Raw genomic sequence first — 26,216 nt, forward strand, 5'->3', positions numbered from 1 at the left:
TGTGATTAAGTATTCCTTAGTGTTTTATCTTTAGTAAGAATCAACTTTGTGCAACATTTTATCATTCTTTTCATTTGCCTGCTTCCTTTTTACTCGGAGTTCTCTTCAGAATTCTCAGTTCAAAATTTTGATGATCTTAAATTGATTTTTAAAGACAGATAATAGGCAGAATTTTATACTTTGTTTTTATTTTTTAACATGGATGTAACTATCAATTTAAGTTTTTAAATCAATCAAAAATTTGAAAACTTTTGTAAAAAGCACTGTGGAGGCACTCTAAAGGCATTAGTTTCAATATAAGTACAAACAACAACCTGTTTTCAAAAATGCGTGTTGCAAATATATATATATATATATATATATATATATATATATATATATATATATATATACTTCTCTCCTCCTCAGTTCTTTTGTCTTTTTTGTTTTTATTTATTTGCAGCCTCTAGTTTTGTTCCCATTAATTGCTGATTTTATGAATGAACTCTAGTGCACTACTCTTCTTCCCCGTGCCTCTGGGACCCAAATTCCAGCAGCCCGGTTCCCCTGTGACTTCATACCACGCCTTTCTGATCCCTGGCTCTCCCTGCGTGGAACTGTCCTGTTTCCCGCCAGAAGTCTGATCCCGGGCACGGTCTGTGGAGTGGGAGCTGGCCAGCGCCTCACGGGTATCCCAGTGACTGTAAGCGCATCCAGAAGGAGTGGGACAGAACGCCCAGGCTGTTGCAGCTGCGGGGCAGAGGAGTCAGGAGGAGTTGGCCTGGAGCCTGGAGGCAGGAGGCAGGCGGGTGACTACCCCGCCGCTGTTGGGAGGAGAGGTACACAGCCCCAAGGACTCTCAGATCCCGAGCTGCGGCTGGAGTGGAGGACAACTTCTTCCAGTAGACTCTGTGGTCACCTGGGAACAGTTGGGTGGACCCGGTGCCTCCCAATGGAGCTACTGGGCACTGGGCGGGGCAAGGCGGCGCTGCGGAGCCCTGGGGCCCCAGGCAAGCTTGGGGGCGCGAGCAGAGGCGGGGCCTCGATAACCAGCCTGGTTGCTGGCTGGTGGAGACGGGAAGCCACTGCATTCCAGTCTTCCCCACTTCTGCTTCTCCCGGTTCGAATTCAGCCTCTGGATCTTAGCCTCCAGAGAAACTACTGCGAGAGGAAAGAGCGTCAGCTTCTGGAGTTACTTCTCCTGAGGGTAGTGGAGTTTGCTTAGGGTCATAGAGGTCGGGGAGCGTGGGAGAGGGCTGGAAAGCACAGTACAAGTCAGCAGGGCGCGGGCTACCATTGAGGGTGGGAGACGAGGGCGCTGGCTGGGCTGGAAGGCAGACTCCCAGCTCCTCCGGGTGCCTGCGTTGATTTATTGTAATATTCGGAGACTTTCTGCTGTACACCCACCCGGTTTTCCCAAGCTTTACCCCAGAATTCGTTGAGGCAACCATCTGGTGCAAATCTCTGGTTCTGTTTCACAGGATCCCTCCAGAAAGGGTGACACGAATTGCAGTTTCCCTCCTTGAGCAGTGAGGACTGGAGATCTTCGCTGAGGGAGCCACGGATCCTGAAAGAGGACTCTGGTAGGGTTGGGACAAGAACTGCCTCTGACCTGTGCCCCCATGCTCTTGTCATGGCTAACAGGAATAGGGGCTGGCATGATCTTTCTGCACTGCGTGCAGAGACTTCTGTTCCCTTATTTCTGGGATGATTTCTGGTTCCTGCTGAAGGTGGTGCGCTTCGGAGTTCAGATCACAAAGTGCAAATGGAGAGGCGAGCAGGTCACTGTGCTGGATAAATTCCTGAGCCATGCCAAGAGGCAACCCCAGAAACCTTTCATCATTTATGAAGGAGACATCTACTCTTATCAGGATGTGGATAAAAGGAGTAACAAAGTGGCCCGTGTCTTCCTGAACCACTCCTCACTGGAAAAGGGCGACACTGTGGCTTTGCTGATGAGCAATGAGCCCGACTTCGTTCACGTGTGGTTTGGCCTGGCTAAGCTGGGCTGCGTGGTGGCCTTCCTCAACTGCAACGTTCGCTCCAACTCCCTTCTGCATTGCATCAGCACCTGCGAGCCCAAGGCCCTAGTGGTGGGCGCAGGTAGAGTATGGGGTGTGATCTGCTTAGGGAGAATGTAAACAGATCTATTTTCCTTTTTCTTAAAAAGTTTTTAATTTGTTCTTTTTAGATATACATGACAATAGAGTGTATTTTGACACATTATACATACTTGGAGTATCCATATATACATAGTATATAATAGCATATATGTATACATACGTGGAATAAGTATAACTTATTCTAATTAGGATGCCATTCTTGTGGTTGTATATGATGTAGTTTCACTGGTTGTGTATTCATATATGATCATAGGAAAGTTATGTCAGATTCATTCTACTGTCTTTCCAATTCCCATTCCCCTTCCTTCTATTTATTCCCCTTTGTCTAATCCAATGAACTTCTATTCTTCCCTCCCCCTCCCTAATTGTGTGTTAGCATCCGCATCAGAGAAAACATTCGGTCTTTGTTTTTTTGGGACCTGTTTTCCTACCTTCCTTTTCCTTAGAACAGTTCATAACTAATAGTTTTAGATGTGTGAAAATGTGTGCATGCCAAGGGCATAAAATAGTTTTAGAATTCTATGGCAGGAGGTTTAAAACCACCCATGCCCCTTTAATCATCCACTCTTTTGTAGATTAGTAAATATCAAGAGAGTTTCAGAAAGCTTTTATGAAATCTCTGCTTAGGATATTGCTTAGGGTGGGGTTTTGCTTAGGGTCACAGAGGCCAGGAGGGGCGTGGGAGAGAGCTGAAAAGTATAGTACAACTCAGCAGGCTGTGGGCCACCTTTGAGGGTAGAAGGCAAGGGCACTGGGCTGGGCTGGAAGGCTGACTCCCAGAGCAGAAAGTCTCAGGATATTACAAGAAATTGACACAGGCACCCACATTTTGGGAGGGGACAATTTTACTGCTCTTGGTACCTTCTGTCTGTACATGAACAGAGAGACAAAGAACTTGTTTGGTTGTAAGTCTTATCAGATCTAGAAAAAAAAAGTTTGATGAATAAGAAAGTTATGTTAACTTCATTGTCATTTTACTACTTGCTTCTAATGGTAAATTTATCAAGGATGATTGCATTTGCAAAACAGATTTGTTTACTCTGAATTTCATGAATTCTTATCTTCATGTCGGCTCTTATTTTATACTGTCTGCAAGATAGGATTTGCCAGAGCAAGGTTGGGCTCTTACCTGCCAGCCAGTGGGCAGACTTTTGGCAGACTCTAAGTCTCTTCCTCTCTAACACTGCTTCCCATGTGTGCATCATTATTATTTTCTCTGAGGAAGTTCTACCCTTCCTTTTCTCCCTATGTAGGTGTTAAGATGGGTTTGGCTACAGTTACTTACACTGAGCTGTGAATAAAAATCTTTGGTGTAGTTATTAATTAACCAAGAGTCTAGGAAGATGGAAAGCTTAACAAAATGAAATTGAAGTATGAAAAATGATACTTATTTGATACAATTTAAATTATTTATGCAGATTTTTCTTGCATGGGCTAGGAAAGTGAGGGAGTAGGAAGAGTGGGAGGATTGGTGGTAAGTACCTTGGTGAAAATAGTTAAGTGTTTTAGATTAATAGATATATACTGAAACCTTATAGATAATTTTTAAATTCACAGAGCAATGTGGAAAAATAATCTAACTTATAATAACCTACATATCTCTAAAGTATATAACTGTATTATATAATTTTTGTATATGACAGAAAACTGAGCTAGGCAATATGAAGAAGGTCAACCCTTCAAAAATTCTTCCTAGTTATCATTGTCCTTCCAGCTCAGCACAAGGCCTGATACAGTGGTAAAATGTTTACTTTCAATATTGTTTCGTTTTTAAGGCTGCAGGAGCTGAGAAGCCAAAGAGTGTCCTTTGGGTATTGTTTGCTCATTTTGTTCTTTACTCCTATCTTCCAAGATTAACCTCTTACCTTGGAAAGAGGTTAACCAGCATGTTTAAGTTTCATTGATCTGTAGCAATAAGTAGAACAAATGGTCATACAGAATGTTGACAAAGTGGTAAAACAACGTCTATTACAGAATGCAAATATGAATGTAGCAGGATGAGTGAACATCTGAGTGCTGCAGGAAAAAATGACCCAAGTTCACTGATGGATACACTGACATTTTGTCACATCTCTCACATTGCTCAACCTGATTATATTGTGGAATTCCCACAGCCAATGTAAACCCCAAGTTATGCCCCAAAAGATAAAGGCATAGTTTCCTTCATAAGAGCAAATTGAAAGGTCACAGTATCCCTAAAAAGATTCATGTGTCCATGATGTTGAGGCCAGTCTGAGAAGCACCCCCAAACAGGTTGTCTGAAACACGGCTTATCTTGAAGTGTATTAGGCTGGTTACCTCACAAAATAAGAGCGTTCAGACTCTGCTGTTGACTGAATTCTTGCTTAATTAACTCTAATTTTGTAATTTTATTTATGTTAGTTTTTGCTTCACGTGCCAGTCAATAATTGTATTATTCCCTTGTTTTTGTTTTTAACACCAACAGCTAGTTATTTTTTGTTGTTGTTGTTTGTTTTCAATATAGAAAAAGATAATTTGGTGCACTAGAGTTTAAAGTCAAGACTACTTAGATGGTTTGCTGGATAAATAGATAGCTGGGACCTCTAGCTTACATCCTATGAACCATTCTTTCTAGCATATCTCCAAGACATAAATTACATGTGTTTTTCAAAGATAAGACCACTTCTTTTTTGATTAAAATTTTGTTTGTTTATTTGTTTTTGTTTTGGCTAGGATGTAGCTTAGATCATACTCACTTCTCTGTATTTAAAGCTTATACCTTGAATACCATATTCTTGACATTTTGAGTTACATCAGTTAATAAAATATGTACATAGTTTTAAAGACTTTACATTTTAGTGTTTTTAGATTCTTTTTTTTTTGAGTATTTCTGATGGAGATATACTAGTAAATCATTATATCCCTAGGGAAAGTATATTGAAGTGGAAAGACAAATCAAGTGGGTTAGACAGTGTTAAGCCAAACAGGTCTGAATTTCATATGTGCTTTTCCACTTCATAGCTGATGATTTATCTGTGAGTGTCATTTTACCAAGTTGCAAAGTATAAATAATACTATCTATTTAATAGCAGATTTTGCAAAGTGACTGAGTGCCTGATATGTACTAACTAGATACTTAGTGAATTAAAATAATTGCTATTATGATTGTAAAGTCACTCTGGAGCTTTTAATAAGTAATCTCATTTGGACTTTGCTGCTACAACCTAGAAATATGAAAGATTAGTATAAAGTTTGTTTGAAATAGGACCTTAAACACATTATGTTTTAGAAAAATTACATTTTTCATAGGTCATATAAAATCAGTTTTAAACAGGTTTTATAGGTCAGACCAGATAAAAACTTTGGTGATAGATGAAGTTTCCATCACTGTCTTCTAGACTAAACCAAAGGAAACATAGCAGCTAAGTCCCCAGGCAAATGTTATTGTTATTATCAAAACTATCCACAAGGGCTAGAGTCATGGCTTAGAGGTACAGCACTTGCCTAGCACATGTGAGGCATTGGGTTCAATCCTCAGCAACACATAAAAATACGTAAATAAAGGTATTGTGTCTACCTACAACTAAAAAAAATTAAAAACAAATAAACAAAACTATCCACAGTTGCCACTTATTCAAGGCTGCCCATGTGTATGGCACTACCAATAATGCTGAGAAGCTAGAGCAGTTCTGTAGTTTGGAAACTGAGATGAAAAGAAATTAAGTAACTTGTTTAAAGTACAACAGCTTAGTAGGTTACAGAACCAGGACTGAAAACCTGGCTTCTAATTTAAGATTCTGCTGTACTATATGGTCCACTTGTTTCTGGGACTGCCAATTCATTTTAATATAATTATGTAAAATATGCATTCAGGTTTCACAAAATTTTTAAATAAATTTATCAATATTATGAAATGAGGTTTTCTATACACAAATAATTAGGAAAAAATCAAAATATTTACAAAATTATCATTGCTTTCCCACATAGTCTGAAGACTCAAAAGTAATAGCAAAGAAGTCTTCTAGTCTCTTATCCCTGATTTTTTACCTCTGATATCTACTGATATCTGTTTATCTACTGATCTGTGCTTTTCTCTTTACTTAGAATGAATAAGGAAGTGTTAGGATGTTTGTATATCATTTATAGATTATATGTAACCTATGTCCTTTAACATATTAAATATATAACATAAAATAATATATAATTATAATGTGTAATTAATTATTATTATAAATTATATGTTAATATATAACATGTCATGTAATACATAATACAATATGTTAATATATGATAATAATAATAATTCCTTCCATTTTAAAGAAATTTATAGATTACAAAGTGTTTTTATACATCTTTTTTTTTTCTTTTTCACTGTAGCCCAAGAGTTAGATAATAGCTTTATTTTAAGGATGAGGGCAGCAAGATTCCTCTGGGTAAGTCACCTATTGATGCTCCTGGGTCTAAGCAGTGCCACATGGGAACTGGAGTCCAGATTTGTCTTGATTGATTTTCTTATGTTAATCAGGATATCCTGCAGTGTTTGTCTTCCTTCCGGCTCTGATTTATTGCCTTATCACCATCTTCTTTCTCCCTTTCCTTTCATTTCCTTTTCTTTCTCACCTTCTATTTATCCACCCACCTTCTCTCAGTACCTTTTTCACTGAACTTTCCCTCCCACCTCAGGTGCGCAGTAGCTATTTACAGTGACCCCGGTAAATCATGAAGTTTCCTTAGCCAACTGCCAAACACATTGGTGTAACCTTGAAGAATAGTTTAAGGACTAAATTATAAGTTCTTGGATATGAGGGAGTTTATTTTGTTTTCTACCAAATTCTCAGGACTGAGTACAAAGAAGATATTCAATAAATATTTATGGCTTGGATGAATATGTGGATAAATGATTGAATAAAAACAACAAATACATTTGAGCACTTAGTAACTTTCTTTTTATTTTTTTATGTATTTATTTTTGTTCTAATTAGTTAGACATGACAGTAAAATGCATTTTGACACATCATACATAAATGAAGTATAAATTCTCATTCTTCCAGTTGTACATGATGTAGAGTTACACCAGTCAGGTTGTCATATATGCACATAGAGTAACAATGTCAGATTCATTTTACTGTCACTTCTACCCCCATACTTTCTCCTCTCCTCTCACTTACCTGTGCCTAATCCAAAGTACCTCTATTCTTCCCTAACTGCTCTCCACTATTGTGAATTAGCATCCACTTATCAGAGAAAACATTTGACCTTTGGTTCTTTGGGATTGGCTTATTTCACTTACCATGATATTCTCCAGTTCCATCCATTTACAATAATTTCATTCTCCTTTAAGGCTGAGTAGTATTCCATTGTGTATATATACCACAATTTCTTTACATTCATCTGTTGAAGGGCAGCTAGGCTGGTTTCATGGTTTAGTTATTATGAATTGAACTGCTATAAACATTGCTGTGGCTGCATCACTGTAGTATGCTGATTTTAAGTCCTTTGGGTATAAACTGAGGAGAGGGGTAGCTGGATCAAATGGTGGTACCATTCCAAGTTTTCTGAGAAATCTCTATACTGCTTTCCCTAGTGGTTGCACCAATTTGTAATACCACCAGTAATGGATAAGTGTAGCTTTTCCCCCATATCCTCGCCATCATTTATTATTACTTGTATTCTTGATCATTGCTATTCTGACAGAAGTGAGATGGAATCTCAGTGTAGTTTTGATTTGCATTTTTCTATTGCTAGAGATGTTGAACATTTTTCATATATTTGTTGATTGATTATATTTCTTCTTCAGTTCCTTAGCTCATTTATTGATTGGGTTGGTTTTTGGTGTTCAGCTTTTTGAGTTATTTATATACTTAGTAACTTTTAATTGACTTTTATACAATTGCTAATAAGTGGTCCACTCCGCTCTCAATTTGATAACTGGTTTTGAAGATAAAGATGTGTTGGGGATTCCTTTTCTGTGTTGTTTGGTATTATGTTGCTAATCATTAGAATCACTATGCCCCAGAGGTAAAAAGTACTTTAGATACCCTAGGCATCCACAAGATTTCAGGTTCATGTGAATACTTTTATCTTGCTTTCTCTCTTAAAGAATGACATGTTAAATCATTATTATAAAAGAATAACTTAAAAATTCATATTGCCCTCAGCTTATTTACTTTAGAATTGATAATATTTTACATCTCAACCTATTTTAAAAAAATTTGGTTTATCTTCTCAAGAAGTAAATTTGAATCTTTTCTATACACACAGGAGTGCACACAGCTGTCCACTGTGAGTTTTCATGAGCTGCTGCACTCAGACTGATCAGGGCAAATGGCTAACAATAGGCCATTGTGATTCCCTAAAGGGCTTTCAGTCATAAAGGCAATTGCCTTATAAAGATCAAGAGTAAGAGTTAGGGGGGAAATAAGACCTTTCAAGTTTTATAGAATTTGAGATTTATATATTGAGATAGATAAAATAACTGGCTTTTGCAAACTTTATTACCAGTGTATTATGATCTTTACATGCTATTTCAGTTTTCAGGACATTTAAGAATTTTTATATATATTTTGTACAATGACAGTATATATATTCCATCTTAGACTAAGCTAGGTCAAGTATTATCTCCACTTCAAAAGAAACAATTGATTTTACTGGTTATAATTTATTTTACTGGTTACTACAGTGTAATCACAAAATTAAACAGAAATTCGAGTGGATGGAGAAGAATTATTTGATAAATCATATTGATAACAACTGATTTTAAAATTAATTATAATGAATAGCAATGTGGTATAGGTCTTAAATATTAGGGAATGAATTTTGGAGCCTAGTACACCTGTATTAAAGCACAAGTTGCACATTTATTAATTTAGGCAGGTCAGTTAATTTTTCTAACCTTCATTTTCCTTCAAATTCCTATATTTGATCTTTAAAAGTAGAGGTAACACACATTTCCTAGTGTTGATATGACAATTAGTCAATACTTGCCAAAATAGCTGTTACATTATTGATGATGAAATGAGTTTTGAGGCCTGATTTTAAGTATAAATATATCTCAGTATGAATTGCTTTAGACCATTGCTGCTTAAATATTAATTTTCTTAGAAACTATAGCCTTGCCTTGCATTCTCTGACATGCCTGTTGGGATTCTCTACAAAGGAGGATGATAGTTATAAGAGTCTGGTAAGATCTATAATTTCATTTTGTATCAGTAAGGAAAGTTCAAGTGAACCATTTATAGTTGATTTTTATATTAGGCTTATTAATGCATAACATTTTGGTCTTTGTTTGTTTTTTGGTAATAGAGATAGAGCCCAGGGCCTCACCCATACTAAGCATAACAAGCCATACTACTAAGCTACACCCCCAACCCTACATAAAATTTGAAAAGTTTAAAATTGAAATATTTACCAGTGTATAAAAACTATAATTGATTGTCTTCCTATACTTTTGAAAATATTAGTCTGTTCCATGTAGAATAAGATAATATAAAGTTTTTAATGCAGCACATTCATAATCAATAACATATTATAGAAGTAAATGAAACTTTTATCCATTGATTTTGTAGTCCCTGAAATGTGAATAGGAAATATAAAACTAATATAGAAACAAGAAATCAAATTGTATAAAAAGTGCTAAAGTATCTTAAGTAAGTATCATAATTCACATATTTTTGTTCTTGTGATCCCATTTAACATAGTGCCTTGCATATGGGAGAAAATATGTGCTTCTAAAAAGAGCATGTTGCTTTTAAAAAGACAGTGAGTTTTGCAGTGTAAACTATTAAAGATAATAAGAAATCCAGATGTCTCATTTTCCAATAGTAGGTTACTATCAGGACCTGAATCCATCCTAGATCCCATGGTGCAAAGTTCAGTTCCTTTAACCAGATTTCTACCTACACTTACAACGTGTGCTTAGGTGCAGTCGGCAGAAGGAAGGAGGAGGCACATGTCAATATTAGGAGGTGCTTCCAGTTCTAGTGCATTTCACTGAAGAGTAAATCTTCATGAAACAAAATCAAATTTCCTTGAAGTATTTAAAAATTGCTACTGTTGCAAGACCTCCCACCTCTTTTTAAACACTGATTCTTATAATCAAGTCAGAAAGATTTCAGACTTATCAAAGCTCAGAGTAAGGGACATGAGTCTATTGAAGGGATAGGAAAAAGGAAAGGGGATACCCTTAAGGGAGAAAGTGAGTCCTGTCAGAGAGGAAAGGGACAGTGTGCTCTCTCTTGCACTCTAGTTTTATTGGGGATCCCAGAGATTTTTCCAGAGAGTCCTGCCAAGGTCTACCTCTTGACTTTGACTGACAACTGTTGACATCAGATTTTCAAGACCCCACTACCATGACAATTCCAGGTCACTTTGGCCCAGGATGAACAGTTCTGATTGGATTCTTAACCGTAAATTCTTACAGATTTTATGATTAGGAGGAATTATCTTTATCTCTCTGAGTTTGGGGATCTGATCTGTAAAGGGTGACGAATGTATCCCTCCTCAGGGTAACTTGCGTTCCCCTTATTGGCATTATTTCAAGCCTGCATTTCTCCTGCAGATAATAGGTTGTTTGCTAAGGAATGTGACATATCCTGTCCAGGTAAGCCATGCAGGGCTCCAGGCATATTGCTTCTTGGAAAAGAAAGAATGTGGAGGTCAGCAGAGTGGGCCCATTTTGTAGAATCATTCCCTTAACCTTGTGTTCCCATCACTTGCACCTGTCTGTCCCCATCACTACTTTGTGTCAGAACTTAATTTTCAGGATTTACCTTTTTTTTTTCAGAATTTACTTTGTTTTTTTTTTAAGAGAGAGAGAGAGAGAGAGAACGAGTTTTTAATATTTATTTTTTAGTTTTTCGGTGGACACAACATCTTTGTTTTGTATGTGGTGCTGAGGATCGAACCCAGCGCCACGCACATACCAGGCGAGGGCACTACCACTTGAGCCACATCCCCAGCCCCAGAATTTACTTTCAAAATAATAAAACTTTTTTTTTCATTTTGTTAAGAAAAATTGGCAGTGATAAGTAACTGGTGACACTTTTTCCTTTATGTGACTTTTCACATTTTTGTTGCAGTTTTCACCATCCGCGTCCATATTTTCTGCCACTGTTGAAGAAATAATTTGGTTAGAAAAAATTCCATTTCAGAATTCTACCTTTTTCTACCTCAGCCAAATCAATTTAATTTTAAGAAAACAGAATTCTATTTCCTCTAATTCATGCTCATTTTCTTTTTACAGAATTTGCTTTTAAGACTGATTTTTTTTTTTTTTTTTTTTTTTGCCGTGCTAGGGATTGAACCCAGGGCCTTTTGCATGTGAGACAAGCCTTTACCAACTGAGCTATATCCTCAGCCATATTCTTTTTCCTTGTAACCATTATCACTGTTTGCAGATCCTTACTGTTTCTTATACCCTGTGATTTCAACCAAAATTGGGGGTAAAAATTAATCATATTATAATTTTTGTTGTACTTATTTTCCAACTTTAGACATTCCTCCCTTTATATGTTATTATTATTTGTGTGTGTATATGTGTTTGTATGTGGGGTGTGTGTGTGTGTGGTGTGTGTATGTGGTGTGTGTGTGTGTGTGTGTGTGTGCGTGTGTGTGTGTGTGATATTGGAGATTGAACCCAGGGCCTTGTATATCCACACAAGCCCACTATCACTGAGCTACATCCTCAGCCCTGGACATTTGTGTCTTTAAGAACATATAAAAGTGTGTTATTAATTTATAATTACCAGTGACAGATTTGAAATTATGATCAGCAAAATGAGTCAGTTCAGAGATTTATGAGTATAAAATGCCAGAAAGAATGTTCAGACAAAATCTAGAATTAACATTAAAAAAAATTTCAATCCTTTGTCCTGCTTTTCCATTTGTTTATGACTTGTCTTTCCTCCCAGGCTTCCTTGTGGATTTTCCTTTCTCCTTGCCAAACAATCTGTATACAGCAGTATGCCGGGTCTGTTAAGAACTAAGCATTTTCTTTAGAGTCTTGCATTTTATTTTATTTGGATTTGTTCTAGAAATAAAAATTAAAAAAAACATTTTAAATTTCTAATTTCCCCAACAATATATAAATTCCTTAGCACTTCTATGTTTCATCCGGCTTCTTACAGGTTTTGAGAACCTCTTAGTCACATTTCTCTTGCTGCTTCTTTATAACCAATCTGAGTTATAGATTTTGAGAGAGTAATTCCCAAATGCATTGCATTATAATAGAACTAAATAGTAACTGGCAAACGACTTTATCACATAACAAGGTACTGATTTATGATTCTAGGAAAATGTGTAATGCAGAACTCCAAATTCAAATTCAAAGCCAAATGTAGATTATGATTATTTTTAGTTTTATTTTTAAAATTAGAAAATATATAATGCTTTAGAGGTAATAACTATATTTGCAGGTATTGAACATTCTGATAGAAGTCTCTTATACATTTAATAGTGTTATTTTTTAATGACTGCCGGTTTTATGAGGTCTATAAATATATGTTTGAGTTAATAGATGGTTAAATTACCAATTCTACTGTCTGCCAACTTGTGACCTTGGTGTAGCTATCTACTAGAGCAGCTAAAATGAAGTTCCCCAATCTGCGTGGCTTAAAACAAGGGAAATGTACTTTCACAGTAATAGAGACTGGATGTTCAAAATAAAAGTGTGAACAGGGCCATGCTCTCATAATGCTCTTCTGGGGGTTGCTGACAGTGCTTGACATTCCTTGCATTAACTCTAAAAAACCAGTGAGTATTATGTTTTAATAACCCCAAGAATATTAATGTAGATTTTAAGATAAGTAACATGTCATTCAGAAGTCCAGTATACTTTAGAAAATTATAACATATTATAGGAATATGGAAATAAAATTGGAGTGCCCAGGTTGAATATAGCAGTTGAACTCTACTATCAGTCTCCCATAACTACTTTAAAGTCAGGCACTGTTAAGTACAAAAGAAATATAAAGAATGTAAGTAGTTGTAGATCTCTCTACCCTAGGGGGCAGGGGACAATACTCAGTTATGCAAAGGACTAGGCAAGAATGATGGCTTTTTGTTTCTTTATCCCATCAGGTACCTTGATATGTAATATTTCCTCCTTAGGGACCCACTCCCACCTTCTATCTTCCTATTTTCCCATCAATACCTTCTTTCTGAGTAGATGACATCTTTCCTACATTAATGGCCAAATTAATGAACTCTGGTTTATGTTTCTGAATAACTCAATGTATTCCTACCTTAATGGTTGCTGTTTTATTTATCTTAGCAGCAGGTGCTAACTGAGAAAAGTATTTTTTTTCTTTCCTAAACATTGGCTATCAACTACACCCTTATCTCACCAGAGTCCAAAGTCTTTAGTTCTTTGGGATTTTCTATTCTTCCTTCTTTCTTTTTGGCTTCTTTCTGCCCAGGGCTGCTTGTGGAGACTCTATTCTCAACTCACTCTCACCTACCACTGTCACATCCTCCTCTGCATTGAGGGTCTTATTGCTTTACCTGGAAGGCATTCTTTTTCTCCTCTGCTTTTAAAGGCTGTTATCTTTAGTTCTAGCTACATAGAGAAAAAAGGAATCTCTAAATCTCCTCACTTAGCTTTTGACTCCAAAACTACAATGAGCTTATGATTCTGGATCTGCCAGGGGATTTTTCCCAAGTATATTTCACCATAGTAGAACTACACAGTGACAGACAGATGGCTTTTTTTGGAATAACCATCTACTAAGTTGCATTTAAAAAAATGTTTAGTGTAGTATTCTGAATTCAGAGTATTAAATTCTATTTAAAAATTGAAAAATATCCATAATTTTGATAATGACATCTCCAGAAGTCAATCTGAATTGGCCTACTTTGCATTGTTCAGTCGAGTGGTAATCAGATTTCCCTTTCAGGTAGTCCTGTTGAAACAGAACCGTAACATGGCACTGATATTACTCATCCCAAATGAGAAGAAAGTCAGCATTTTATATCTTTGTTTCAACAAAAAAAAGTAAACTCACAGTGAATGTTTTGAGGTTTAAGTTTTGTTTATTTTTCTAATCCTTTGTGTTTTTTTAGATTTGCTTGGCATTATAGAAGAGATCCTTCCCAACATCCCCCAAAATGTCAGTGTTTGGGGCCTGAAAGATTCTGTTCCTCAAGGGATGATTTCACTCATACAAAAACTGAGCACATCATCTGAGGAGCCTGTGGCACGCAGCCATCATGTTGCCTCAAGCCTCAAGTCCACGTGCCTATATATTTTTACCTCCGGAACAACAGGTATGTTCCAATTATTTTTAAGGCTAAAGAGGATTGCAATGTATTTTCAGCCACGTATAGGTCTATGCACCTGAGAAAGCATGCATGCAAGAAGACCTAAAGTTCTTGGATCTCAGAACTTGCAAACAGGAATGAAAAATGAATTGCTTTGGCTTTCAAAAAGTTCATTGTTTTGACTTTGGAAAATAACATGTTCATTGACCTTGGTCTCATTTGAAAAGATTTTCTTAGTTTCATAGAATAAAAAGCACTGGAATGTCTGAAGACCTTCCTCAGCCTGTTGCTCAGTGTCAGATACTAGCTTTTGTGGCAAGACCTTTGCCAGCTTCTCTGATCCTCAGATTCCTGGTATCTAATATGAAGAGATTAGTTTAAATAGTTCCTAATCATTCATTTGTATTTAAGCAGTCATTAACTAAATTGAAAACAGTTCTATTTCTGTGAAAATCTTAAATCCTAAGCATAGTCCAGTGATAATTGCAATTTAAGCACAAGTAGCTGCTCTCCTAATTTTCCTAGAATAAATATAATGTAAATAACAAAATCTGGAGGATATCCAAGGTTTAGGAAAAGATAAATAATCAAAAAGACAAAAATATCAAAATTTTAAGCTTTTTTTTTTCAGGGGCTGGGGGCAGTAAGCAATAATGATAAGAAGGAAAAAAAGAATAATAAATTGCTTGAGAATTTAAAAATGCTTAATTTTGATTTTTTAAGGAAATATAAATAGTATTATTGATTACAAGCTAAATAAGCTTTTGTGATTAATTTAAAGATGATTTAGGCAGGGCATGGTGGTGCATGTCTGTAATCCTAGCAGTTCAGGAGGCTGAGGCAGGAGGATTGTGAGTTAAAAGGCAGTCTTAGCTAAAGTGAAGCATTAAGCAACTCAGTGAGACCCTGTCTTTAAATAAAATACAAAATAGGGCTAGGAATGTGACTCAGTGGTTGAGTGCCCCTGAATTCAATCACTGGTACCCCCACCCAAATATAAATAAATAAATAAATAAATAAACACATATAAATACATATAACTTATATATTTATATATATATACACATACACACATATATGTATATATACATGTATAATTTAGAATTTAATTTGCATATATTAAAATATTCTGTTGCTAATTTCTTATGTAAAGGTAGTACTGTAAGCACCACTATTGCATAAGAAAAGTTTTTCTTTATTTTAATGACCTATTTGATACCTAAATGCAATCTCTTTCTTGACTGTGATTAGAACAGCTTTGATAAATGAACTGGAAAATGCGAATGTGTATTAGACTGTCAGCATAAATTCAGTCTGATTTTGTACTTTGGAAGAGAGAATAAAATTGTGGAAATGATGTTCTTTAAAAACTTCCAAAAGTGCTAGCCAGTTTGTCTTTATACTTATATTCTTGTGAAAAGTCAAAAGTGAGTCTGGTCTTCAAAACAGTCCTTACTTCTCCACCCTACAGAACATAGACAGATCATAACAGCTTTGTTCTTCAAGAGTTCAATACACTATGATGTATTGGGCCTGTTGACAACATTCTAAAACTCTCCTCAGTCTGGAAGTAATTACTGTTTTTGTCTGTTTGATTGCTTAGCTTGCTATATGACTATGACTATGCTTTTCTTATATTTGGAGCTTAAAGTCTCTTTGTTGAGATCGGCTGCAGGCCAAGATAGTTTACACTCTATGGGATCCTGATTGGGGGATGTTTTAGGTGTGTGAGACACCATGAAGTGGTGAAAACAAATTGTATGAAAGAAAAGAAATTTCTTATTCTCAGGTCCTTCAGAGGTTAGGGGTGCCAGTGGAAGGTCCAGAGGCAGCAGGGAACTCCACCAGAAGGTAGGGAGTGAGAGGGCACCATGGGGCTCGTTCTTTCTATGGTCCATGGACATACCTTTGCTGCCTTTTGGTGGGGACTTTCTTACATAACTCCAGGGCTGACCATTAGGTTTTTCATGGTCAGTAACCCTGGAGTGTTGAGTCAGTGAGATGAGGGACAACAAGTGTCTTATGTCACAATCACAGGCAGGGAGAAAGTGTTCATTAAATCTGACAGGGTACAACTGGGTTTCAAATAACTTATGACAAAGCCTAAAAATTGATACTGAAATAGCAATTATATTAAACAAATTCATGGTACTCACCCTTGTCTCAAAGAGATAACTTACCTTTAGATATAGGAAAGATAGTGCATATTTGGTCAAATCTATCTTCTTGGCCTCTTCTTTACCACAGACATGCTCTCTATTTTTTTTTTTTTTTGATCTTGACCTCTTGGTCTTGGTCCTCTTGCTCTCACCATCATCTTGGAAACTTCACTCAATCCTTCTCTTGTTTTGATCCTCCAATTCAGGGATCCTTAAGTTGCTTTACTTTTCTTTTTTCAGTGTGCTGCTTTCAGTTGTTATCTGATAAAGAGTGTTTGGGAAGTATGTTTTTTTTAATTGCTCACATGTCCAAATTATCCTTTTTCTATCCTTACACAGGAATGATAGTTTGTATAGAATTCTAGGTTGGAATTTATCTTAGTGGGATCTCGAAGGCATGCTCTATTATTTTTAGACTTCCACTCTACATATTGAAGAAGTCTTTCTGCTTTCTTATCCTTATGTAACTTATCTTAGTTTTTCTTTTCCTTTCTTGGAATTTTTAGAATCTTTTATGAATCTTCATGGGTCTTTAATACCACACTGACATATACTGGTCTTATTTATCCATTTTTTCTAGAAATTAGTATGCCTATTTTAATCTAGGAAGTCATGTCCTACAGTTCTAGGAACTTTTAAAATATTTATTTCTTTAGTTTTAGGTGGACACAGTATCTTTATTTTACATTTATGTGGTGCTGAGAATCAAATCCAGTGCCTCACGCATACTAGGCAAGCGCGCTACCATTTGAGCCACATCCCCAGCCCAGTTCTAGGAACTTTTTAATTTGAAAAATGAATATTCTACATCTCCTTTTCTTTCTTCCTACTTCTGTTCTTTCTGCCCATTTCCTTATTCTATTACATTTGTTTAATTTTTTCACTTGTTCATCTTTGGAACTCTTACATTTTTGAAGATTGATCTTCCTGGAATAATTCATTAATTTCGTAATCTTTAGTATCTATTTTCCTTTCCTTACCTTTTGATATTTTTTTGAGAGACTTATCTTCCAACTCTTGTGTTCTCTGAAGATTTCTCTTTTGGAACTGTATGTTTGTATTTTAAATACTTTATTGTATCATTTCTTTTAGAGTATTAATAAAAATACTTTTCTAAAAATTTCTCCTCTCTACCTTATCTGCTTTCTCCAATATCTTTTTTATCTTTTGATTAGCCTCTATCTTACATGCTAGAGAATTTCCATGTATATTTTAAAATACAGACAGGAAAACACACACACACACACACACACAGAAAACAAACAAAATTATGACTAGACTCTCCATGAGCCTGAGTGGGACTTATCTGCTAATTAGTTTCATCGTCAAGGACATTTTTGGAAAGATCCATGATTATCAGTGTCTTTCAGTTTTTACATGTTCAGATTCCTCAGGTAGGAATCTTGAAGACTAGAGCCAATTGAGTGTTAAAGAGGAGTTGGAAGTACTTATATGCTTTTCTTATCCCTCTATCAACCTCTCTTCTTCCTGATGCTTCCTGAAGTCCATATTTTTTTTTCTCCAGAGAATAAACCTTAATATTTTACCAGGATGGAGGAAGAATTGTTTCTTATATATTACTTCTCATAAAGCTACCTTTAATAGTTCCATGTTGGTCTCTTAGTCTTGAGGAACCGGGTTCCCATATCTCTGAGCTTTTCTGAGGTTCCATGAGGGCAATTCAGCTGTCTTCAAGGCTTCACCTAAGTTTAGCTTGAATGTGCTGTCACTCACCACACTAATCTGTCACCCTTAATACAGCTTGTTGTCCCCTCCAATCCCATCCTGGTTGTCCTGATGTTCATCAGCTTCTAGTCCTGTCTTACTAGGTGACTTGATTAGGTGGCTCCAAGAACCTATAAGAGAGGCTAAGCCTTGACAGAGCAATCATACATTCAACCACTGCCATAAGTAGCAGGAGGAAAATGAGGCTTCTGCCTGTTGTGCTATGCCTGGAACCAGTTAACCATCACCATCAAAAGATTTCCTTTCATTTCTCCTTCTCCTTCCTATGGATTCCATATTTCTTTAACTATTGCTCCCCAATTTCCAAAATTATTGCAGAAAACATCTCTGCTTCTGAATTGAATTTGTCTTGGCATTTTCTATCCTTCCTAATCTACCTCTAATCCCCCATCACTGGACACATCCCTATTCTCACTTTTCTCCCTGGCCCCATCTCAATGCTCCATTCAAATTAAGGGACATGTTAAGAGTTCCAACATCATGAAACCATCAAAGGTTAGAAGAACCAAAGACTCTGGAGACCATTCAATGTACTATTTCTCAAGGAATTTTTTTTTTCAAAGAAATGCAATAAAGGTTTCAAAAGGGTTTAATGGACATGCAAGTTTGAAAGGACATTGATATAAATACTGATGTTTCTGTACTGCTTGACTTCTTGAGATCTTTATTGTTAATATACTTTCTAAATATTTTAAGTAGGTCTGTAAGATGTAGTTTTATCAAACTTAATTTATTCTTCTGGTATTTTTTTTTCCTTTAAAGCTCTAAACTCTATCAACTTTTGATCACTTCCACATGTTGCATAAGCTCATGTCCATTGTTTCTATCAAAAAAATCTATCAAATACCTTGTACAATTTATAACAAATTAGTGTTACCATTATTCATTTAAAATTAAGCAACCTAATTTAGTTTATTTTAATCAAAAAGGACCGTGCCTAATAAATTTACTAAAGTGCTTTAATGGGGTAACATAAGCATGTGGGAGAAAGCTGGATTGAACGTCCTTCTTTTCTTGACCTGCTTCCAAGTGAAAAGTTATTATTTTAAAAGTTGAGTTGCCATGGGATCCAGGGAAGAAAACTAGAGAGGAAAGGAAAGCTATGTTTGGTTAATGATTGTATGGAAAAGCTTCACCATTGTTTACAATGGAATCTGATATGCTATGATGATCACGTTGTAGGATGGGTTAAATGTGACAGAATGAAAGACTCCTACTTGGAGCTGAATTGTTCTCTAGAAAACTTCTACCTCATGTATAATTTAGATTTGTATTGTGATTTGCCTCATCTTTAGAGGTTTTTTTTTTTTTTTAGTTTTATAGCAGATATGGGTCCTTGAAAATTACAGTATCTCAAACTATATAATTTTGTACTTTGGTCTTTCTATACAGATATAAGATTCTATAAGATTCTAGAAATTAATTATGAAATAACTCACACTTTCCTGGCCCCTTTTATAAAGCATATAGAACACTTTGATGTATTTTGTCTCAATTTTTTATATAGTTCACACTGGCATAGGACTTCTTTCATGGCATAGGACACACACACACACATACACACATATATATATATACACACATATTCTTTCATATATACACACAAATACATTATATTCTTTCACATATATGTATATATCAGAGTTGTTATTTTATGTCAGTTATGTATGTGTATATATCACATTAATATGTGTGTGCATATGACATTAAATAACAACTCAGCTTTAATAAGGAATAAAAAAACACTTTATTCTGAGTCAAATATGGTGACCATGGCCTGGGAACACAGATTCAAGTTACTCTACATGACAAATTCTGCCATAAAGAAGATTACATGGCTGGATGTGGTGATGCATGTCTGTAATCCCAGCAGCTTGGGAAGCTGAGGCAGGAGGATCATAGGTTTAAAGCCAGCCTCAACAACTTAGTGAGGTCCTAAGCAACTAACTCAGTGAGGCCCTAAGCAAATCAGCAAGACCCTGTCTCTAAATAAAATACAAAAAAAGGGCTAGGGATGTGGCTCAGTGGTTAAGCATCCCTCCCTGGGTTCAATCCCCAGTACAAAAACAAAACAAAACAAAACAAAAAACACGTTACATGAAGATTTATGGATAAAAATTATAAATAAATGCATTCAACAGATACATTGGAGGAGGCATTAGGTAGGCAGGCTACTACAAGGTGTAAAAATCTCTTCTGTAGGTTTCAGATGTTATCTCATAACATTCTTAGCTATAGGGTTAGTGAAGGCTGGAGATCAGTTAAATTTAACATGATATCCCAAGATTTTACCTAATAGATATGATAATGTTAAGTCACAAGTAAAGATTAAAAATCAATGGCTATTTTTATAAAGAGCCTAAGATGATTTTGGCTATCTATCTTCAGTATTGCATCTCTATATAACCATGATATTTTACTTAGCAGAGGTCCAGCAGTCTGCAGTATCTTTAATGTAGAAGTGGCTTCTTTAGAGTGCTTCAGCTTCACAATGTGTGTGTGTGTGTGTGTGTGTGTGTGTGTGTGTATACCAGATATGAATGTCTGTTGTTTATAAGTTCCATAGCTTATGGTATTTTATTATAGTAGCCCAAATGAACTAAGATAGTCAAATATTATATGATTCTATTTATGTCCAAAGTCGAGTCGGTTAACTTGTAGAAAAAGAAAGTAAATTATATACATATCTTTTTTTTTTTCTTGTCTTCCAGGTCTACCAAAAGCAGCTGTGATTAGTCACTTGCAGGCATTAAAGGGTTCTGCTGGATTGTGGGCTTTCGGTTGTACAGCTGATGACATTGTTTATATAACCCTTCCTTTGTATCATAGCTCAGGATCTCTCCTGGGAATTTGTGGATGTGTTGAGTTGGGTAAGTTTTTTTTTTTAATAAGTTTTCAAAATATCTAATAGTTAGAACTTGTGTTCAGTATAATTTAAAGTTCTCAGTAGAATTCAGAGTGATTACATGTCTGTTATATAATTATAAGAATAATTAAATAACCATAATATTTTTATAACATAATACTTATTATGACATAGAGTAATTCCTGAAGTAGAAAAGTCAAAGTCCTGGGGGATTTGTCCATGTGGTGGAGCTAGCTCTTGATTGGGCTTCTTTCTCATTATGGTTGCTCATTCCCTAATGGTCTTCCCCCAGATTCCTTAAATGGTGGTTCTAGTATTTCAAGGGGTGGGGGGGGTGAGAGTCAAAGAGATTATTTTATTCACATTCTATTGATCAAAGAAAGCCCCAATTCAATATTCAAGGTGTAGAAAGATAGAGCCCACCTCTTCAAGGGCAGAAAAGCAAATTCACAGTACAAAGGTAAGGGTGGAGAAGGAATTGTTGAGATCATTTTTGCAAACACTCCATACTAAACACCCATGAAGTCAGCCAGTAGAGCTTGAGACTGAGTAGCTCCCATTCATAAACATACAAGATTACGTGTTCTTTACTAGCCCTAAAATAATACCTACTAATCGTTCATTACTACTTGCATATGTCTAAAATACTAAAAAAATAATTATTTAAAATAGCATATTTAGAATATAATCAATACTTCCCATAAATAAAGATTAAATACATTAAATTTTTCTGTATATGTATGAATATTTATGTGTGACATGCATTGTTGTCAAAACTGGATTGTTGGAGCTGGAACAAGATAGCAGCTGAGTAAAATTCTCTGGTGATTGTTTCCCCACAGACACACAAAATTGAACAGCTAAACACACAACAACCTATCTTCAAAAGAGCTAAGGAAACCCATTGACAGACCATAGTGCCAGTTTTTAATATAACAAAAAGAAAAACATGCATAACAAACTGATGAAACCTAACAGTATGGGCAGATTCTAACAGTCTCCACCCATGGCCTGCCTGTGGATAGAGCTCCTGGAACAGTATATGTGCCAGGGAAAGACATGTTGCTCTGGTTTACTGGATTCCAGTCAGAATCATCTGTGACTGATCACTGAGGTCTTGGTCTGTGAGTACACTCCAGCAATAGACATCCCATAGCAGTATGGACCATGGCCCTTTCTTCTTGAAATGCTCGTCTTGGACTGTGGGCTCAGAATGTGACAAATCTTGGTGGCCTTTGTAGCCACATGCATGGCATAGGAACATGGAGCTAGTCCATCCATGGTTTTATCTGCCCCGAGATGAGCAGAATTCTATACTGCCTGACCACATGTGACTGGGCCTATTCTGGCCCCAGAAACAGGCTTGTTGGGATTTACCTCACCTTCTAGGTACCCTCTATTTTTTTTTTCTGAAAAATATATCATGTGTGGATTTGGAACAAACCTGGATCACCCTTTAGTGCTGTAACAGTGACAACACACCAATAGCAGATTCTTGATAAGCCTAGATATGCTGAAATAACAGAAGTAAAAAATTTAGAGAAAATAAGCAGCCTGCTTAGAGTTTGGATGGTCACATATAAAGCCAAATTAGGAAGAACTGAACAAATAACTAAAGCCCAACAACTTCGGGCTAGGGTTGTGGCTCAGTGGTAGAGTGCTTGCCTAGCTTGTGTGAGGCACTGGGTTCGATTCCTGGCACCACATAAAAATAAACAAATAAAATAAAGGTATTGTGTCCATCTACAACTAAAAAAAACCATGACTTCACATAGCAATCAAAATGAGGTGCCAGAAACTTCCCAAATTACTATCAGTAATCAGTATGAGAGAACGCTCAGAGAATTAAAGGCAGACTTAAAGAAAAAATAAAGTACTAAAACATGCTACAACATAGATAAACCTCGAAAATATCATGTTCAGAAAAAAGGAATTTGACACAAAATGTCAGATTTTATATTATTTCACATATCTGAAATGTCCAAAATTAGAGTCATAAAATATATAAATTGTTGTCTTGAGTGAGGGAAATTGGGACAACAGAATGACTACTAATGGGTGTGAAATACTTTGGGGAATGATGAAGGTGTTCTGGAATTAGTGGTGATGGTTACAACTTTCTGACCATACTAAAAAAACTGAATTATACACTTTCAATTGTGAATTATATGGCATGTGAATTATATCCCAATTTAAAAATTAAGGCTCTTTGTTAAAAATCAGGCTGTTAATATTAGGGTCTTTATTTATTAATGAACTTTTTCATTGGTGCTATTTTATTCACTCTACCTTATTACATTGTGACCTCAAGATGCATTGAATCTGCATTAAGTTTTTAAAAATAAAAGTAGGTATGTAATCAAGGTCAAACATAAGTGAATATTCTCTGTCTCTATAAAGACATATATATTTGGACTGGGGATGTGGCTCAAGCGGTAGCACGCTCGCCTGGCATGTGTGCGGCCCGGATTCAATCCTCAGCGCCACATACAAACAAAGATGTTGTGTCCACCGAAAACTAAAAAAAAAGAAAAAGAAATATTAAAAATTCTCTCTCTCTCTTTAAAAAAAAAGACATATATACAGTTATGCTTTAATTCTTGTAGCTGTTCTACTTATTTTGACTGTTGCTTTCATCATGTGTGTGTGTGTGTGTGTGTGTGTGTGTGTGTGTAGGTAGGTAGGATGTATATATGTGTATATATATATACATATATCTTTCAATATGTATATGTGTATATAAATATGATTTTCAAAAGATATATATATATATATATATCATATATAAATATAAAAGCAAAAATATTTGCCATCAAATATATAACCACAGTATGGATATTTTAAAAAGAATCACTGAACTATAAACTCAATATTTTTAAAATGAGCCTGATATAAATGATTAGAGATGAACTGTAAAAGCCTCAGAAGTGAACAAACATGTTTAGACAGAGAAATGCCATTTGGTTTTATATTAATTATATCCTTGAAGTTTTTCCCCAGTCCCTGTTTTTACCTTTTCTCATAGGTGCCACTTGTGTGTTAAAGAAGAAATTCTCAGCAAGTCAATTTTGGAATGATTGCAAGAAGTATAATGTGACCGTGTTTCAGTATATCGGAGAACTATGTCGCTATCTTTGCAAACAACCTAAGGTAAGACAACTTATCATTAGAGAACTTAAGTTATTTCAGAAAGAACAAGTGTATATATAGAAAAGGTAATTTGTATTTTTTGTTTATACTCCACATTCTTCCAGAACTAGTTTAGCTGAAATAGAAAAATGTGTGCAATATACCAAGATAAAATAAATATAAAATAGAGAAAATAATAAGAGATATATCCAGAAATATACTAATGTGCCTGTATTATAGCAAAACAGAACACATCCATGATTCAGTGCACTGGAGTTTAGGCTAGTTCAAGTATCTATTATAAAATTAGATGCATGATATGTTTACAGAAATCAGCTATTCCAAGTATAAAATAGATAAATCTTTTAAATGTTGTTCTTAAAAAAACTAATGGCACTGATTATGTTTGCTTTTTCTACTTTTTTTCTTTTGACTACATGATTATATTAGAATATATTTTAGTTTTGCTTTACTTTACAGATAAATTTTGCTCTGATTCTTGCTTTTTTCTCCACCTAAGGCAGTCATTTCCATATTCTTTGATCAATCACCACCACCTAAAAAATAGACACACAGAGAGTGCTTCAAGAGCTTGAAGTTTGTCTTTATTGGTTTGTTTGCTTTTTTTTTTTGCCCTAGGAAGATATTTTCCTTTTTCTAGTCTCATTTATCTTTCCAAATACTTACTTTTTAACTTTCTATTTTTCTAAACATTCCCAAGGCTACAACTAACTGTCCTCCTTTATCAAATTGACATTATTGTCTTCAAGATTGGCAGTGGAGGATGCCTCCCCATTCCACAGGTGGGGCAGGACAGCAGGATCTTGGCCTTTGAGATATACCTTTCTAGGTTGGGGCTGTCACCATCTTTGCCACCATCACACCTGCTTCCTGCAGAGTTGTTGGACTGGGATATCTTTTCTCATTTCCTCTGGTTAAAATATGGACACATAATTCTTTCACTAATTATTCACAACATAGCTGATATTATATTGGAGGCATTTAAGCAAGGCTTTATTAAAGATATGGGGTTACACAGAGGAGACAAATACAGAGAAGACTATGAAATTGGCTAGTTAATCTGACTTAAGAAAATGTTTTTCATTTTGAGCTTGCAGTTTCCCACGAAGAGACCTCCAGTCTATCTCCTGACCTCCTCTTTGGGGCAAGAGAAGCCAGGTTCTTCTTTCTTTTCTATCTTCTTCTTTCTTTCTTTATCTTGGTTAGAAATTTTCCAAATTACTATAGACACCACATATCCATAGCTACGTCATGAAGTTCCAGAGAAAATTTTTGTGGTTTTTGAACTTTTCTCTCTTCAAGAATACTTTTCTTTAGATAAGGATGTGGTCTTACCTGAAGTGTCCCACCCACTATAACAATAATACCCTAGCTTCATATATTTTCCCTCCTAGTGTTCAGTGTATTCTTTGGTAATGTGAAATCTGCTAGTTTAATTTAGGGAATCAATGCCTTCCAGTAAGATTAAAGCCACTTTCAATGGTGTTTCATTACTATAAATAATACAAGACATAGGTTCTAACTAATGATACTCTTTATCTTCTTTATTAATCATCACCCAGCCATTCTGATTGCCTCTCTAACCTCTTAATAGCAACATCAGCTCTTCTAAGGTAATTTGTTGAGCTAAGTATTAATAAATAATTAATAAATTTATTTTTTTTTAATTTTACCAACCTAATGCTGTAGTTAGTGTCATTGTGCAATTTAGCCAGTACAGAGCCTCAGGAATGAAAGTAAATAGTTAAAGGGTATGTATAATTTTTCTGATTTTTCTGGAATATTCCAAGATTTCTGTTCAAGGTGGGCAAAGTGATTTAGAATCCCATTCACCACATGGGAGTATGCCTATTACACAGTTCTTTGTTAGTACTGGGTGCTATTAAAATCCGTGCTTCATGGAGAACTAGAAGTCCTTGAAGCCCCCTGAAAAGTCTCTGAAAATCAGAGCAGAGGAGCGCAAGCAGGCCAGTCTCC

The 26,216-nt window shown here is 35.7% G+C and overlaps 1 protein-coding gene across 1 annotated transcript in view; it reads left to right on the top strand.

Moving 5' to 3' along the window:
- The first annotated feature begins 662 nt into the window (after positions 1-662).
- The window catches only part of SLC27A6 (solute carrier family 27 member 6), a 60,691-nt gene continuing 35,137 nt past the window's right edge, over positions 663-26,216 (top strand). Inside the window, exons 1-5 of the mRNA XM_081281459.1 lie at positions 663-1,186; positions 1,461-2,082; positions 14,121-14,324; positions 20,935-21,093; positions 24,115-24,239. Coding sequence (XP_081137585.1) covers positions 1,602-2,082; positions 14,121-14,324; positions 20,935-21,093; positions 24,115-24,239 — 969 coding nt within the window. The 5' untranslated portion in view covers positions 663-1,186; positions 1,461-1,601. The remainder of the gene's footprint in view (positions 1,187-1,460; positions 2,083-14,120; positions 14,325-20,934; positions 21,094-24,114; positions 24,240-26,216) is intronic.

The sequence above is a fragment of the Spermophilus citellus genome (assembly GCF_964194105.1).
Source record: "Spermophilus citellus genome assembly, chromosome: 1".
Lineage (NCBI taxonomy): Eukaryota > Metazoa > Chordata > Mammalia > Rodentia > Sciuridae > Spermophilus > Spermophilus citellus.